The sequence below is a fragment of the Corapipo altera genome, unplaced genomic scaffold (genome assembly GCF_003945725.1).
Source record: "Corapipo altera isolate COAL_440 unplaced genomic scaffold, ASM394572v1 59, whole genome shotgun sequence".
NCBI lineage: Eukaryota > Metazoa > Chordata > Aves > Passeriformes > Pipridae > Corapipo > Corapipo altera.
Window position 1 is genome coordinate 1,473,668 of NW_020884917.1, and position 19,378 is coordinate 1,493,045.

At 36.7% G+C, this 19,378-nt stretch overlaps 1 protein-coding gene across 3 annotated transcripts in view; it reads right to left on the reverse strand.

Moving 5' to 3' along the window:
- CNTNAP2 (contactin associated protein like 2) overlaps positions 1–19,378 on the reverse strand; it is a 1,017,942-nt gene that overhangs the window by 47,730 nt on the left and 950,834 nt on the right. For all 3 annotated transcript variants that reach the window (XM_027655885.1, XM_027655886.1, XM_027655887.1), the window contains one exon: positions 10,651–10,744. In XM_027655885.1, the coding sequence (XP_027511686.1) occupies positions 10,651–10,744 (94 nt within the window). The remainder of the gene's footprint in view (positions 1–10,650; positions 10,745–19,378) is intronic.

Here is a 19,378-nt window from a genome sequence, read left to right on the forward strand (position 1 = left end):
ATCTGTTTTTCTCACAGCTTCTCCCATGCCACTTCTCAGTTCCTTTGGCTCTTCCTTTCTCCCCCCCCCCCCCCCCCAGAGACATTTACCCAAATTCACAATAAGAACTTGATATTCAGAAAGCACCCCTGCTGCTTAATTCTCACAGAAAGAAATTTGTTTAACCAGTTGATAATAATTTCTACTTATTTTTCAAAACATAGACATGTTTAACCCTTTCCATTTGAGTTCTGGAAGAAAAGAAGAAGAGCATTTCCTCATGCTAAGAGCCTGGAGAAAGGTGACCTGCAGCACTTGGCCATGCTTTACTGATCACTCCACAGCTTTGGGTGCCTGGGAGCCTGAGGGCTACTGAAATGTGTAAGAGTAGAGGGGAGAAGGAGCTGGGTGCAGAGCAACAGAGACACGGCACTCTGAATCCAACTGCAGGAACAGCGTGCAGCCTGACTTGAGTATTGCTGAGATAAAATATGCCTGATGCAAATTTATGCATGAACTGGAGCCAGAGGGAAGGAGGGGGGATAATAAAGGCAGTTGGAGCATGAGGATGGGAGGAGAAGGGAGATATGGTCTAGGCAAGAAGCCTATAACAAGTGTGTATATGAAGAAAACTCCCCAAATTTCTTTTACTCTGAGGAAAGCTAAATCAACTGAAGCATTACAATGCAGCACAATTTTTCGGTAATAAGAGGAGTCCTAAGCTTGTTGCCCTCAAATGGAGCTGTGGAAAAGCTCAAAGGCAGACAGGCTGGGAACTGGTGACAAATTCAGGGGAACTGGTGTACACGAGAATTTGTACTTGTCTATGATTTGACTTATGTTTAATTTGGCTTTTAATTTGACTGAACACATTATTTTGACAACTGTGTAAAAAGTAAATTTCTTGAAAAAATTAGCCATCATAGGTGAGTCTTAAGGAAGAACTGGAAATGGCCAGCTTGGAAGTGATAGAAATGGATTTGGTGTGTAGGTGCCATGCACACAATTGAAAAGCCACAAAACCAGTGCAGAGAGAACTGGGTATGCAGCACTGTTGGTAAAGGAATCACACTGGGAATAGAGGATGGTGTCTGAACAGTGTGATAAATACCTTACTAGATAATTCAGGATTAAGGAAACAAGAAAGAGAAGATATCTAAATCTGAACACAAGCTGGGTGTCTGTCAAGCTCACCATGTCCCACTCTTCCTGTTCCCCACTCCCTCTCTGATTCCCTCAGAATAAAGTGAAAATGCAGTGCAGCTCTTAACATTTCTCATTGATTTTTATTTTCCTGTATGAGGACAGGGTGCAGCCCATCATTCTAATTCCAACAAAAAAGGTCATTCATAAGTATCAATGCACTGTTTTCAGTGTATACCTCAGCAGAAAGGATGTGGCACACCACAAGCAATACCCAGGTACCAGATGCAATGCAAACTGAGCTGCCAGCCAGGCATTCCTTCATCCCTGGAGGGACACTATTGCAAAGTCAAGATAACAGACTTAAGCAATTAAGATATGCTCTATGCATTAATGGAGAGAAATCTGTGGAGTCCTGCAAGCTTGCAGGCACTTACTAGAGAGCTGCTGCATAGGTTTCTTTCTCAAGGTAAAGAAAGCACTGGAAAGTATGCCAGTTTAAAATGCTATTTGCTTCAGCTGACATAAAGCTACAACATCACTTAAAAATACTGCCTTCAGAAACTCGTCAAGGTCATGTGCCTTGTGAAATGATGATGTCAGTTCCTTTGCTGCGTGCAAAGTGATGTTTGGGTTTGCCTAAGAGAAAGCAAAATGGTTTAAGAAGCTGTATTTGAAGTTTGTGTCCCTCTATTTCCCTTGTAGCTTTTGCAGTCACCAATACACTTCTGTACTTCTAGACTCAGATCAGTTTCAGCCACTGATACACTGCTGGTTTTTCCCATATGCTCCATATGCTCTTCATATAAGAGGATGGGTTATCAGAGAGTTCAGTAGCCTTTGCATGTCCTTCATAACCTTTGACTCTCATCCTGTGATGCCAGGAAGTCAGATTTGGCTACTATCTAATTAAATGCGTATTTTTGTCTACATTTAAATTAGAGAGAAACTTTAGATGTTACCTATGAAAAATATAAAGAAAGTCTATAATTCCTGGTTTAATTGATACAGAAATAGTAGTCCATTCCCAGCTTCATCAGTCACATTATTGACTGTATCACAAAGAATCTCATGACAAAGTTGTAAAGCTGTGAGTTTATTCCTGTTGTAATTAAATGAGGTATTTATGAACTAGTCACTGTACTGCAGATTAAACAGAGTTTTATTATGGCATCTAAATCTAAGGATCAGTGACTGTCATGGTCAATGGCATAACACTGCTACTAATATGTCAGATTTAGTATCAGAATAAACAACCAAGCTGCAGCATGAGGAGCCATTAGTGATATCGACTGTCACTGTTCAGGAAGCTCTTTAAAAACCATGCTGTCCCTAGTACTGTACTACACTATCCTATCCTATCCTATCCTATCCTATCCTATCCTATCCTATCCTATCCTATCTATAGTACTATAAAACAGCCTTGAAACTTCTAAAATTTTTAAAAACCATTTAAATAAGGTGCCACATTTTAAGACCAAATAAAGAAAAAGAAAAAAAGACATGACGGAACAATTTCAAAACCTACATCACATAGCACACCACGAAAATACTTTCCTTCAGAGAATCAGCACCATCTTTGACCATACATGCCTTTTCAGACCCTGTGTCTTGGTGAAAAATTTTAGCTGTTATAGTAGATGTCCCCACTGAAAACTTGTGAGAGTTCAGATAGTTTTCCATCTTTACCTCCAAAATGTCTTCTATTATATCTGATCCAGAAAACAATCTGAATTACTAAATGAAAACAATTTGTTTCATTTCCTTAGATATAAAACTTCTCTCATTCAACAAGGGGCAAGATTCTTTCTTCCCCTCTTTGCTGATTGACTGACATGCTTCAGCTTGAAACTGTGTCAGTCTGAAACTCAGCTGAAATATGTTTCACCATATATAAAACACAGGTGATGCAAAAATCTAAATAGAGTGTATGTTTGTAACTTATTACTGGTGACTGCCTGAGTCGCAGCAAGCAGCAGTGCTGGGTTTGGGGTGACTGCTTCTCTGTGTCTTCATTCTAAGCACACAGTAATACCATGCAAATAACCAGGGACAACCACTTTATGCCGAGTGATATTGGCTCTATTGCTAGGGCAAATTTTAAGAGAGGTCACTGATACAACTTCTTGTTGTTATCTACAGCACGAATGTAGCTGAAGCCATTGGAAATCACACAATCAATCTTTTGAATGAGTTCCTTCACATGTTCATGACAACTAATAGTGTTTAACTGTTCCCTGAAATATGCAGATGGAGAATATATTACTATATCTTTCAGAAAGGGCTTATTTAAAAAGTGGATATATAACTTTAAAATTTGCTGGGCAGAAACACTTGGAAATAAGTCAGCAGTTAGGTTTTGGTGCTGCAAAGTAGCCTACAGTCAAAGGTCTGGCGAAGCAGAATTTTTTTTTTTTTATGATAGTGGGAGTTAAGCAAATTATTCACCATGAATAATTTAGCCTATGAATTTATAGTTCTATAAAAGGTTCTACAAAAAGACTATCTTATCTTCACATTTTTCATATGTTTGAGGAACATGTGTATTTTACCATGTCTTGAATATATTTTTGCAGAACAGGTTACTTTTTCTTCTGCAAACAGCAGCATTGCAATATAGACTTACTTTACATAAGTAGTATGTATATAAGGTCTACTTAAGTCTATGGATCAAAGCAGTTTTTAGTTGTGCAAAGATTATGTTGAGCCTTTCAGCTGAGATATATTTCATCCTAAAAATCTGGACAGCTTAAAACCTCATGGACAGGCCCAGGCTTCTCTGAGAGAATGAAACCTGTCCAGACCTAAGGCAGCTCTGAGTCCCAGTGTGCAAAGGTGCATTAGGGCAGCACTTTGATTGTATCCATGGTCCTACATTCCTTTTAGATGTTTATTATTTCTGGCATGGTAGCACATACCATGAAATTCCTGTCTAGTTCATACTACAGAAGATCTCACATCCCTTGCTCTTCCCAGATTCTCTAGAAATCTGAGCAAACTTTCTCCAGGCTCTAGGACACCTCTGGTACTTCTGGCATAAGAGGCCATAATTTCTCTACCTGTCCTGACAAGGAATAGTATGTAAACAACCTGCACCCTCAGCCCAAACAATCTGGCCAGAATGATGTTTCTGTAGCTATTTCTGATCTAAAAATTAGTGCATATTCACATTATTTGTGAATGTTTTATATCTAGAGCCATGGGCAGAAGTTGACCAAATTAGGTAAAATAATGTAACATTTTAAGACTTGTGCCATGGCTTAATAAAGGCAATTTTTTGTCAATTCTGTCTGTTATCTTAGGGGACTTCTAATTTTTTTATTTTTCCTTCAAATATACTTGGAGGAAAATTATAAGGTGCTCTACTTTCAACTTTTTTTTTTTTTTTTTTTTTTTTTTATATTTTACAAGCCTTGAAGGTGCTCTGGGCCCTTCGATTTTGCTATCTATGCCATTATAATTTTATGGGGCCAACAGCAAGTTTTATTGATATCCTCATCCTGTTCAGTTCCTCTCTTTGACCCTTTAAAGCAGTTGCATTTGAAATAAATTACTATTAGATATTGCACTGTACAGGTGATATAGTTCCTGTCTTTCTGTGGTAGGGAAAAATCGTATAATTAAGATGTCACCTCAACAAAATACAGAAGTTAGGAAAAGGTCTCTAATTACTGAAGTTTAAGTTTTCAATTTATTCCATTACTTTTAAATAGTGTTATCACATGGTTTTAAATGTCAGATAAGACTTGTGCAAATAATCGTTTCAGAATGCCACTAACTAAATTAAATGTTCTTACAATCTCTTTTTTTTTTTTTGTTTTCTTTTTTTCTTTTTTTTTTTTTTCCCCCCAGAGTCAATAGATGCATACTTTGGAAGGAACTCTAAAGGAATGGGATAATTTTCTCTGCAAGATCCTGTAGAACAATTTATATGAAACAATTTTGTGATATTAAAGCACAAGGGAAAGAACTTATTAATTTAGGAATTTAGGAGACTCCTGCATCCTGTTACGGGCTGGTATGCATGCTAGAAGACCATAAGTAAAAAAAAGGTGGTTGACCTTCTGGAGTTGTTGACTGCCCACAGAAGATTTGAAGACTAGTAATCAGTGAAGTCTTCTCACACAGAATAGTGCAACAGGAAATGAAAAGGCAGTTGCCAGTAAAAAGTATGAGATAGGGCCTGAGGGAGGAAGAATCACCTGAAAGCTGAGAGTGAAAAGTCAGTGCGAGGAAATGACTCCGTCTAATTTTTGGAAGAGCAGAGCTGGCTATACTTATGACAATTGTGATTACCATAGCATCTAATTTAGTCCAGCTTGTCTGGAGCCTCTCTGGAGCTGCCAGCTGGACAATGCTGCAGCAGCTGAATCCCACAATATTCTGAAAAATGGAAAGAAGATGCAGCATGTATGCTGAGAGGCAAATGGCATCAATGGATATTCTTGGTTTCTCTTCTCCAGTTCTCAAACAAAAGATAAAATTCACTTGGGCTACTCTCATTTCTGCCTCAGAAGTTCTGGGAATTCAAAGTGTTTAACATGTCCCTTGGATGGGAGACTTGTAGACGGGAAATGGTGCTTTCTGAATGGGGCTTGTAGGTAGGATTTCTCAGAGAAACCAGACAGATAAAAAACCAAAGGTCTGAAACAAAAGAAAAAAATTACTTTTTATTTGGTTGGTTTTTAACTAGAAGAACTTTGGAACATTTCCACCTTTACCTGAAACACTTCAAAGAGTGAGCTACTGACAGATAGACAGATCTGAGACCAGAGAGACAGACAATATTAAATCCCAGAGCTGTTTCAACCAGGCTGATAGTATTATATAGGAGCAGCAGGATAAGGAAAATTGTCCAGATGTTATATTTTTGTGTGAGAACTCATATGTGACTCATGGAGGGGAAAGCACATTTTTAATATTCAACTGCTTTCTACTGTAGGAGGAGGGCTCGTAATTTGACAATATGTATTCTCACTGAGATTACAGTACTGAATGTTAATACTGGTGCTCAGAAATGAAGCAGCAGGCATTTACTTTGAAGTAAGTTAGTGGAAGAATTTTCTGCATGCTAGCTATTTTCTGCTCATTATCAGTGAAAGTAGGCTAGGCTACCCTTCTCTCAGACTGTCTGCCTACACTGTAAGATGAAGGAGAGCAGCAGAGCTCAAGTTCTGGAGCTCTGACTGCCACACTGCTAACATATATAATGAAGTGTTAACCTCATTATGATCATGAAGTAGTAGTAGATGCATGTCAAAGATGTGCAGGAGAAGAATACTTTTAGGTTATTCATGATCTATTTACAGCTCTGCACTGTTTTCTAGGATCCAAATTTGAGAGCTGAGGAAAATACCTTACAGTATCAGAGATCTAATTCTAAACTGATATTTTGGTTCAATGTTTTATTTGATTAGCATTAATTTCCCATCAGATGATGTCAATGTCTAGCAGCATACTCAAACTGAGCACCAATTATGACTATGTCCTTTACAGAATTTTTTTATAAAGGCTATCAAAGCCCCCTTTTCAATGACGGTTAATGTTCTCAAAGAGATGAAATGTTCATTCATCAGCGTGAAACAAACCCTCTAAGTGATAAAACTCTGGAGTTGTGTGTAAAGATGAACACTGAAGCTGGTTTTGAAAGTGTGTGATGGCTTTGGTAGGATGAATTACTGAGATGAATATGTGAATTTGTAGGTCACTGCTGTTATTCAGCTCCAAGTGTTGAAGCATCAAACTACCAGGCTTGTTCTACAGAAAAGAAAGTATCTTATCTAGGAGTAAAGAATTATTACCTCTTGGAATAATTGCCATTTTCCCTGCTGGAAATTCAAAAGATTTTGAACTTTTGCCTCCTACTATTCAGTTGCTATTTGTGGAGAGATTCCATTAAAAAAAAAAAAGGAGTTTTCATTTCTATACTTTACCATGCGAGCAATGTAATTTATCTCCTACTTTTTGTGCAGTATTTCTATGTTCTCTCCTTTGCACATTTGAAACTAATTACTTGGCTAGATGTAAGATGGTGTTACCTTCCATCAGTGCAAGGTGGTGAATGTCACAATGAATCCAGGGAAATGTCTCCTGACCAATTATATCTTCACCACATATCCCAGTAAAGAAACAAAGAAACTCCAGTCAGGGAACAATAAAACATCCTTACATTAACACCAGGAAAAAAACCCACATCCAGAAATGGACTTTCTACCACTATTTATCAAGGAAACTGCCTTTTAAGAAAAGAATCCAGGCCCCTGGGGTTGATTTCTAGGATCTCTCTTTAGCTGTAGAGTGATGGCAGCTGCTTTGTAAGAAGGAAGGGAGACCTGAAAGGTCCCTTTTGGCTACTCTAACTGGAAGTACCTGAAGACCACTAGCTTGAGGCAGAGATGTAAACGGAGCCTACAGAGATTAGCTGGAGGTACAGCTGTCAGTTCTGAAATTGATAACCTGTGTTATAGATGACTTGTATTATGTCAATTGTTTCCAAGTGGATATTTAGGTATTTCTGAAAAGATATAATTTAATTTGGAGCGGTTGCTGGAGATGAAAAACAGACAAGAAGCACATTTCCTTTACCTCCCTGACACTTTCTCAAGAGCAACTCATGGCTGATCTTGGTGTTTCTGTGGTCAATCATATATCCTATTAAGAAACTCTCAAATTATTTCTGTTCACCAGAATAATACTTTTACAAAAGTAGTGTTTAATTATGCATAGTTAATTCTTTATGAATGCATATTACAACCAAAGAAATACTCCACTTTTAGTAATAAAGTACAGACTATGACAGTACAGGTGTAGGTCTCCAAAAAGGATGTGAAGACAAACCTGAGTATTGTGTCCAAACCCGCTACACTTAATGGAAAAGTCAAGCCTCTTCTCTCTTCTACCGTAGTAATGAGCTGCAAGTTCTGGCCTAAATGAAAATGTAGATTTCTGTCATGTTGTCTAATTTTTGGGTTTTTTTCTTTCCAGCTGGTCATCCAGGTAGCCAGCTTTCCCCTCTTGCCTTGTCTGTATCAGCCATTAAAGCCTAAGTGTATCTAAATAACAGATTAAAGAACTTCCTTGAAACATTACCATTACCTTTCATTCATTTTTATAAAATGCTGCATTTCTCTAGTGCTATTATTTTTGTTACTACACATGCACGTAAACCAAGATTTTTCCTTTGTTGTCTCTTTCAGCTTTATTTCACTCCTCAAATCATAATACATTACCTGAATAAGAATTATATACTAAGTGCCTTTATCTCCGGTTTCCCAAAAGGTTAAAATTAATTTATATCAGTGTTCTCCAAGCCAGCAAACAACTGTATTTTTTGGAAATTATTTCAAGAAAGCAGAAAACACCTCAACCTCTGCAACAGCAGAAAGTGATGTTGCATTGGGGTAGGTGTTGTACAAGAGATCATTTCTGATGGGCAGCAAATAAACTATCTATCACAGCAAGAACATCTGTGGCAGAAGAAGCTGCTCCTATGCAAATAACACTAATAAAAATGGAAATAAGACAGATGGAAGATCAGTTTCTTAGTAAGATTCTTCCAGAGTGTTTTTCGAAAACCCATCTGTCTTAAAAAATAGGGCCTTGCATTCATTTTTGATGACAAATGAGAATTGCATAGTATGGGAACAACAGGAAGTGAATGCAACTGATGCCAGACTAGCAGTGAAATGGAAGGCTACTCCCATATTGCCCATTTAGAGAATGTAATTGCAGGTGGGTACAAATTGTAATTTGATCTATGTATCCAGATCTTCTGTTGGTTTTACTCCCTCTGGGCCACTAAAACATGCCTAGTCGGTATGATGGGACAATTAGAAGCTTTAAAGATACAGAATTCTATGTCTACTTTGCCCTTCAAACTGCTGCACTTGGGTAACCGTGTTAGCTGTGCTCTTCCCTCATTTAGCATCACTCTGAGAGTTGCGCAGTAGACATGGTCAGTTACACAACACTTTTACATTAGGAAATCCATCTCTCTGCAGAGAAGTTCAATTTTTCTTTGGCAGAAAGAATAAAAGGATTTTTTGTGTGTTTCTTTCTAACTTTGGTACTGATATGTTCTTTTGCTTATTGTTCTTTTGTCTTATTTGCAAAGACAGTAACATAAGCAGAGAGGAAAAAGCAAGAGAATCATATTTGCAAAGTGCTAATATAATCCCATGCTATTAGGAAAATTAAGTATTCAATGCCAGGAATCCCATTCCTTTCCTGCAGAGTTATTTCAGCTTCTGAAGGCTCTGCCTGAAGTCTTCTGTCTCCTCACTTTGAATTAATGTATGAAGACGCCATGAGCCTGGCTGAGTCAGACAGTCAGCTCCAGTCCAACTGCTCTAATTAACTGCGATGAGGTGGGAATGCACCCTGTTTCCAGATATTGACCAAAGCCAGACTGCCTCATCTTTTGTGATATCAACAGAACTGACTTGGAGAGTACCAGAAAATAGTTCATGACTCTCTTACTGACCAAACATTTTGAAGGATTTTCATTTCCTCTTTCACAGAAGTTCAACATGTTAAATTTTAAAAACAAAACAAAATGGAAAAGTGTATCTTCAAAAAGGCACATTAGCTATGTGGTCAAATACTTTTCCACTTCAAAAATCAGTGCATGGGATTCACAGATTAATATCTTACATCACTAAACAAAGAAAAATTTACAGTTTTCTGGATTAAACCCTCACTGAAGTTTAAGCAACCACTCTGTACAAAAGTGCTTAGAAGAAACAACATTAACACCCCTTTATCTCAGCAAAGGGGGAATAAGCCCTCCTTACAAATTGCAAATGTTGGGAATAATTGATTCTTGACATGAGTAACCCTTGAAATTCATGTAAGATGTCAGTAGCAGAAAAATTAAGCAATGGCATGTAGCATGGCCTAAAAATGAGTCCAAGTCAGTTTAAGATGCATCTATATTGCCTCTTGAGTTCATCTGGGGAGCTGGCCAGGAAGCTGCTGCACTGGGAAATAACCATGAGGTCCATAAAAGGGATAGAAAATATCCAGATGAGTGTTGCTGTAGGTGTCAGAGACTTCCAAAGGACTTCACTGGTGGGCCTTACTGTGAGAGAGTGGCAGTTTTGCTAGAGTGCTGAGCAACAGTTATGCCACAGGAGGGTGCACCGGGATAAGAAAGCTGTCTGCATGGATAAAGGCATTATACAAGGCACATTGTAACTTCACAGGGAACGATAATATTCCAAATAACTTCAGTATCTCCTTGTAGAAGCAACGGTCTCAATAATTTCCTTGTATTGCCTCCACCTAACACTGAGAGGGTAATGAAACTTCACAAATATGGTGTTGCAAGTGTCTCTTTGCCCATATTTTTTTTTCAATGCATGGCAGACAATCACTTATTTGTGTGCTCATCAGCCTATGTTATCAGGTGAACACAACCCCTGCTTTAGGTATGACTCCAATATAACCACTTTCTGGTCATGAATGACATGTCCAGCAATTGTCCTACTGGACACACATCACTGTCTCAGGTATAAAACGAAATCTTACCTATAACTTTTCCTAGGAACAGTGCCTTTGGGGAATTGAACTGAATGTCAGATGCAGCTGGCAGGCTGTAACTTGTTGGAGGATAGTGATCAAGCTGGAGAAAGAGAAAAAAAATTATGAGTATTTTGAACTGATCTGCTTATTACAGTGCTACTGAATTAGGTCTACCTTATGGAGTTTATGCTGTCACTTACACCTCTCTCTGATACACTCTGCTTTCATTTTGATAAAGTAAACCCAACAGTAAATACCCTTTCTTCCATATCTGCCATCTCCACAGTTCCCAAGGCCTAGAGAATACCTGTATTGGATTTTTTTTTTATTCTGATTGATGTAGAATCTCACCAGTTTTGCTTGCGTGCTTCAATATAATTGCTAAAAATAACAACAGCATCAACAATAAAACAAATTACTATTTCTCTAGAAACAGATTTCCATTTGGGACCTATGTTACTGCTAATTCCAGATTTACATAGCTGGGAATTCAAGACTAATTCAAGTGTTAGGCATTCTCCTTTTCTTTCAGAAAAGTCATAAATTAATAAGACATGCTTTTTGCACTTCACGTTTGTTATTTTCTTGTTGAAAATATTGTGCTATTTGATGGTTATGACACCTACTGAAACACAAAAAATAAATTCAAGAGTAATCATCTTAGCTAAATAGTTTAATCTATAAGAAATGCATATGGTCCCTGATATGACACAACAATCACATTACATTAGAATTATTTCCCCCTAGTTTTTAGCTATTTAACAGAAAAATGTGAAGAAAGAGAGTAATAAAATGAATTGCCTATGCTTAGTAATAGTGTTATTAAGATAGTTTAATATAGATTAATAGAGTTTTGGTGTTCGTATTTCATAAAGGTAATTGGGGTGAATTTTTATCTTTGCTGTTGTTATTTATTTTCTCAGGTTTATGTGTTTATTACACAGGCTTAAATAGGACATAACAACAATAGTTTATCTTATTCTGGCCTTACCTTGTCACAAAACAGGATAGAAACTCATAAATGTGATTTAAGACTTTGGAGGGTACAATAGATTGCAAGTAGTAATTCTGGAGAAATGGTAACAGTAAAGGACATACAATATTTTCACATATTTTTTTGTCATATTTCTAATTTAAAAATGTTATTATTGCGGATTGTTTTTCTTTAATGGTACTGCAAATGTTCAATTCGGAGGCTAAAAGTAAATGAATGGCAGCAGAGAAATGAAGGAAGGGCTGAATTCCATGCTATCCTGGAATACTGTGAGCTCAGGTACTTGGAAAGCCTCCCAGGGTCATGAGTCAGCAGAGGCAATAATCTCAAAACCCTATAATAATTGGAGAAGAGGGGTCCTCTGTTTCTTGTAATGCCCCATAAAATTACAAGAGAGGTGTATACATATAGTAGACAGAAAGGAAAAATAGTCTCTGAAGATCATGAGATCTATCAAGTTTTCATGACCATAAGTGACTTCTAATTGATCAAACTAGTATTCATACTGATTATTTTGGGTTAAATATGTACAAAAACATCGTTCCATATTCTTACTCAGAAACTAAGAAGTTTCCATTTGTTCAGAGCATCTTCAACAGTTTTCCTACTATTTTTAATAAAGAGCACAAATACATGTTTTATCTGAAGTTAGAGTTATATAAATTCAAATTGAAGAGAGCTGTTTTTTAAATGGGGTAGCCAAGCGAATACAAAGAGTTAAAATACAAAATAGATCTCAACCTTAACCATAGTTGATTCCACTAAGTACAGACTCCAGTCAAGTGCTTGCTATTGGCTTCCCTGGTGGAAGGGAAATATGTGTTCCAGCATCCAACATTACAAGCGTCAGACCAACTGTCAATGGGAACTGCATGCACATCAGGTAAAAAAAATATTCCCTTCTTATTTCATAAAACAAATAGAAATGGCTCATATCTGTCATGGTATTTACCTTAAGGGTTATTAAATGAAAGGCGTAGGCTTTAGAAAGCTGTATTAGGAAAAGACTGGTGAACACTTATCCATAAAACCCTGACTGTCCATCCTCTCATATGCCAAGAGGTTAACCTCATGTAATTTCTTTGCATGGGGTGGAATTATTTCTGGTACATACACAGGATTAATCTCCTAGGTTTTCCTCTTATAAATCTGACTTAAAATAAGCCGAAGTAACTCTTATAAAATAATCTGCTGTACTACCGCATACATTGGTATTTATCAGCATCATCAACATTTAGGTTCTTCCTTTTTCAAAATCAACCTGGAGCAATGTTTAAATATTTCTTTTTATTCTGAGTTGGAATCTGAGCAGTGGTGTTGATCAGATGATCATAATTCTGATAAAATAAGAATAAATTATAATAATAATTATCAATCTATGATTTAACTTACCAGTGTATTATGGGTATCCAAAATCTGTAGCTATGGTCCAAGTGTTACTCCATTAGAGAAACTATTAGGAACAAGTAATAAAAAATCATCCCTGCCTACTGTACAGACTGCCTCTACCTGAGTAGGCTAATTGTGTCTGCAGGACATACATCAAAACGAAAAGTCAATTTAAATGATGAACCTGTGTGAGCATTCACATGGACAATTATAGAATATCAAAGCCTGCCAGCTGTGGTGTAATGAAATTCACTTTGTCTTCAGTTAGCATTCAGGATGTGGAAAGGCCTAATTTTCCTCATCTTAGAACAGGTTAGTCAGCAGTAATATCGGCCAGACTGAAATAAAAAAAAAAAGTTCTTCCAGTGACCTCATTTCCCCTTGGGACTTCACCATAGCAGAGCATTCCATCATGGTGCAGAGGCAAAAGATCCTGCCACATGTGGGAATCAGGGACTGCAACAAGGAGACTAATGCTGTGTTACATTGTCGGCTCTAGCAGGTACAGCCAGTTTACTGCAAAGGTTTATTCGTTTAAACTGATCTCTTGTAGTGAGTGAATAATTGAATCTATCCACTCACATATATTTTCCAGATCTCATTGAAGTCAAGGAAAGATTTCAAAATGGGTTCAGCTGTGGACTATTTTCAGGGTTTAATGACTGAAGTTTTAGGTTGTTTTGATTCCTGGTTAAAATAAATCTCTATTTAAAAACTGTTTATACTGATTTTCTGGGGCAAGCATTTGTGATTAGTGATAGAACCAGGTTTTGCTCCACTGTCAGCTCCGGCATTTCTTTTCCCTCTTGTCCCAGGAGGATATCTGTATTGCTTTCCACAACCAGCTTTGAGCTACACCCTTCTCTAATCCTGGCACCTGGAATGAAATGGTGCACCACAAGACAACAGTCAGGAAATAGTGAAATTTCTGTCCTCTCATTTTATTGCTTGTCTTTGTACTAAACTAGTATTATCTAATAAAAGAATTTTTTTCCCTGGAGGCACTGAACCTAGGGTTTCTTTACAGGTCTGTGAGTTAAAGTACTATGCTGAATTGTTTCCAAAGTTGTATGTGACTGCCATCCAGTGGGTGCTCCAGTGTAAGCAGCTGGAACAGACCAGCCTGTAGTCTTAGCATGAAATACTAGCCTATCATTTTAATATAAGACACATAATAAAAAAGGAATTACTAGTGTCAAATGATATTTGAAAAAAGTTATTACATTATTTAATGAAAATTAAATAGAACCTCTGCATACGCAGACGTTGATGTCATGAATTTGTATTAAATTACAGTTTTAAAATTATATTTAAGATTTTTCATTACAGCTACTTTTCTTTAAAAACTAATTAATTTCTTTTGAGCTTAATATAAACACACAGTGTGGCTTTGAGTGTTACGCAGATGAAAGTGGGTGGCAGTTTCTGAGGAACTTGCATTTTCAGTTCTCAAGTCACATCACACCAAGGCAGACTGCTTTATCTGAAGTTGCTTGGATTTAAGCAGAAGTTCAACAAAATGCTATTTCTTTTAAATTACTGTTCACTTAGATAATAAAACTAACCTTGATGGGAGTTCTGAGATTAACAGACATATCAATCTAAGGGCAAACATAAAGCCTACATCACCTTAGGAGTCTTGGAAAAAAAAAATATACACATATGCATACATTATATTCATCCTGTGTATATATTTACATCTGTATCGTTTTCAATCTAAGTCTGTGTGTGTGCACTGCTATAAAGTTAAGGGTTTTCTTTATGCTGAAGATATTTTATAAAAACATATTGTCAAAATCAAATGGAATAATATGCTGTAAGGCTTAATCTCACACCATCTGAAGTAAATACAGCTTTACTATTGACTTCAGTAATAGCAGGATAAAGAAAAGGATATGTTATCATCATGATCAGTGTTGGTATTTCTCTTCTGCATTATTATGATGATTTATCACTTGTTTGAAAAAGCTTCTCGAGTCCTGGACAAAGGCTTTTTGTGCTAATTTCTATAGTAATGCATAGAGTTATATTTGAGTTAAATATATGCAAAAACATAGTCTATGCACGCATAGACTAAGCATGAGACCCCAAGAAAATAATAACAAGGCAAATGATTAGATGGAGCTCCTCCCAAGTACCCAAATAGGATAACAAAGCAGGAGAAAGCATGAAAGTTGATTATGAAAATCAAATAGGAGATATTACAGCTTTTTATTGGTGAGATGGAGATGATTATTCCCCTGCTAAAAGGTTAGGAAAAAACCTCACAAACAACATTTCAATATTTTTATTAATGTGATTATATTTATTTGTTTATTTTTTCAGCACAAAAGAAAAGGAGCAGATTTGACTGGCAATTGTGTAATTCCTTAGGCTGATCATGGCTACTCTTACTGCAATTCAGCTCCTTCCTTAGTGTGGCACTAGTGCTCTGCTGATCTTTTTCTGCCAGGTTAGGTCCTTGACCCAGGTTACTGTGGATCAAATCAGAGCTGGAGCAGGGACACACGAGCCACAGTGAACAGTGGATCCAGAGAAATAGGCAGGACCATAAACCCAGAATTTTTTACTGCCTTAGACTCTCACAGACCTGCAACCTCACTGCTCATGTGGAACACAGAAGGAGGCACATACCTCACCAGCGTAATGTAAGGTAAAACTAAAGGTTTGCATTGTGCTTTGAGCTCTTCAGATGAAATATCTGTAGAGGTATAGTCAATATTGTTTTAGGAACCACTCAAAATCTGTTTTGTTGGTTTAATGCATTGATTTAGCCTGTTGCAGGTTTTTCTTCTTTAAATAAAGGTCAACTTCACCATTTTATGATAAAGTCTCCTTTTTTTTTGGGGGGGGGGGGAATGAAACTGTGATCAACATAAGACACAGACAAAAAAATGTGGTTTTTTTTTCCTGTTTCAAAACTTCAATTCTTTCTGTACAGTAAGCTTGTATATATACCTGAAAGCTGCTGTTGCTCTGCTAAATAATGACAGGGATAATTTAACTTTCTCTAAAAAATACAAAAATTTGTATAAAATATAAATGGAAATGTAGATACATAACTCAAAATGTAACAGAAGCACTGATAAGGAAAAGGACACTATTTAGTCTGACTGCCTTCGACTGAAACAATTCTTTGATACTTCTTTCACATATCTGTTGACTTTTTATTGCTCTCTTTAATAAATGAATTACAATAAATGTTAACAGAAGCAATAGCAAGTCATATAATGCCAAGTTATTAAAATTAAAGAGATCTATCTCAGGTACCTAAAGATGACTTTCACAGGACATTAATTTGTCCAGTGTGTGCTGCCATATAATGGAAAACACCTATTTCATGTTAGGTTTTGACTTTTTTAGCTTCATCTTAGACTTTGGAAATACCTAATGGTTCTTTTGTTCTCTCTTTGTTTCTTTAATTCCAATAAAAATTATATCAAACAGCAATCCCACAGGCTAAGGAAGACACATGCATTCATCACTGGAAAGACACTATAGAAGAAGGAAATAGTTTCAACGTAAGCCAATATAAGTAACACATTTGTGAGGTGGATAAATCTGCTGATATGCTCTGCAGACCCTTGCTCTGCTCTGAAAAGCAGACTCAGGAACTATCAGACTGCACCATAGTCCCTTGTGACCTGAATGGCCTTAGCTTTATTTCCAAGGAAAGTGGGGGGTAGGGTGAGAAAGACATTTCACTTCTGGGTCTTATCATGATATGAGTCCTAGACATGGACAAAGTTTGGGACAAAAAAGCTAAAACATGCCTCTGAATCCAGCAACACGTGTTTTGCTAAAAAGATATGAGAAGGATGTTGAAGAGTTCCTCTCCTATGGAGGGGTTTTACAGAGCAGAAAGTAAAGATGAATATTTTCCCCAAAGGCCTCCAAGTTTGAAACTATCTCAACTGATGCAGAGAGGGTAAAACCTCTGTAAAGATATATACTTCAGCATTTGCCCCTGCCCCTCTGCAGCAACTACAGCAAAGGCAGTAGTCCAGGTTTTACAATCATGGAGCCACAGGGAAAGATGTTATCCCCAGATGGGGCTCTATGGATCATGTTTTTCCCACTGTATACTTGCCAGTAAGAGAAAGATCTAACTCCATGTCCTGATCTTCAGGGTGAGGATATTACATCCCCTCATTTATTGGTGAGTGAAAGGACTTCTCTTTATGAAAATATTTTGTCTGACTTTTAGCTAGCTGAGACTCAATGGGGATGTGCTGACTTATCTTGGCAGATGTCACTAACCAACTCTAATGGGCACAAAAGGGAAGTATTTATTTATGAGCTTCCTGTCTACCCATAGCTGCTCTGTTTACCTGAAAGATTGTAAGTTGCACTGTAAAATAAAGAAGTTGAGTAAACTCAGTGAAGGTTTAAAACCTGTAACTCCTTATATATTAGAAAACGGATGTTGCTTAGGGGTATGGAACTATATACTATATCATTATAAGGTTTATTTTATTTTCAAAGGCTCTCATATTGATAGCTTTTTATTCTTTGTCACCTATTTGTGAAAAAACCCTATGTTTTCAAACCTGAGTAAAACCCACTTTCTTGTGACTTCTGATTGAGAAAAGAGCTTAGCATTTGTGGGGAAACTGAGTGCTAATGCATTAAACATGCAGATCTAATGTATGGTTCTACTCTAGAAAGTGGTCTGAGCTTGTCTTTCCCTTACATGAGTATTTTGAGTAATACATTGCTGCTACAGGATGGCAATACATAGCGGAAAGATGTACCTCTAGGGATTTTAAATAATTCATTTCAGCAGGAAGAGCTTTACTATTAATAGAACAAATGATTTTTTTTTTCTTTAAAGAAAAAGCTGCTTGGAAATTCATTAATTATGCTTTTAATATTATTGAATTACTTCATTACGAGAAAAAAAGCAGAAGGTTACTGTTGCATTGATATTAACTACGGTTTACATGTTTTACCTGTGGTTAAGGTCCTGGATATTTAAAACATGTTTTATTAATGACAGCTGCTGTGGAATTTGTAAATACTGTCTGACTGCTTCCTTCCAAATCATGAACGGAACTTACCCATTCCCTACCAATGAAATGTGGGTTAAACCAGTCTTCAAATTAATCAGGTGCCTAGACAATTTACAGCACTGCCCAAAGAATGATGAGGCAGCAGCTTTCCCAGAAAATGAAGGAAATAAATAAAGATGGTATTTCTACATAATTTTGGCATAACAACCATTACCAAGGGTAAATGTTTTCAGAATGTGACTCAAAGGGGGAATTTTCAGAGAAGAGTTAAAAAATTGTTTTATGGCTCAAAAACTATACACATCTGATGGTATACTAAAATAGTTCAATTTATTTAGCTTCTTGCAGACAAGATGAAAAGATATTTTAATCAGCATCTCTAACAAAATGTGAAGGGGAGTGACACCTGACACTAAACACTTCTTTCATCTATCAAGCATAGACTTCAACATTAAATGTTGAAGTCTGCAGAATTCAAACTGTAAATTAGGTGTAAATTATTTAAAGGAAAGGCACTTAAGCACTGGCTTAAGTGCCACTGGAACCCGTGGCCAAAGGATATGGTAAATTTTCTATCATTTGAAGTCTTTAAAGCTAGATAAAATGTGTTATACTGCTATGATTACTTTTTGGGTTCGCTGCAGAAAATAATTTGGTGATTTTTTATGGTCTCAGTTAAGCAAGAGCTCAAACAGTGCTCATATTCTGTTGGGGCTTCAAAATATAGGAATCATGATAGTTAGGCATGATTCTACAGCACCAATAATGATAGGAGATGAAATTATAGCCTCACTGAAGTCTATAAGAAAGTCCCCACTCTCTTTAATGAGACCAACATTTAATCTACAATTATAAAAATCTTTGATATATTCATTGCATTTAAGACGGGGATTATATGCAGACTGCTTTGCTCCACTTCACTCATTTTATTTTATAGCTATTATGTTTACCATTTTATTTTCTACTTCAGATTAGTTTTGAATTAACTTTGTATGATTTACATTTTTGAAGTATCTAGGAGTTTGCAATTGGTACCTCTTTTCAAGTTGTGCAGAGTTCAAAACGGAAATGAGAGAAAGGACTTACAAAAATTCTGTTTATTCTTGATTTCCTTTGGGTACGGGTCAAATATTTCATTAATCATTTTTCACAAAGATGGGTTTCTGCTGCTTGCCTCTGTTGAAGCTGCAAATGGAGATCTGTGCAAATACATTTTCTAGATTATTCGCAACCTTATGAACAGTTGAGTTCAGATCAAGATTTCCATAAAGCCTCATAATTCAGCTCACTTTGAGTAGAGTCAGCAAGGAACATTCTTGTGTGTAGCTTCTTTGCCACA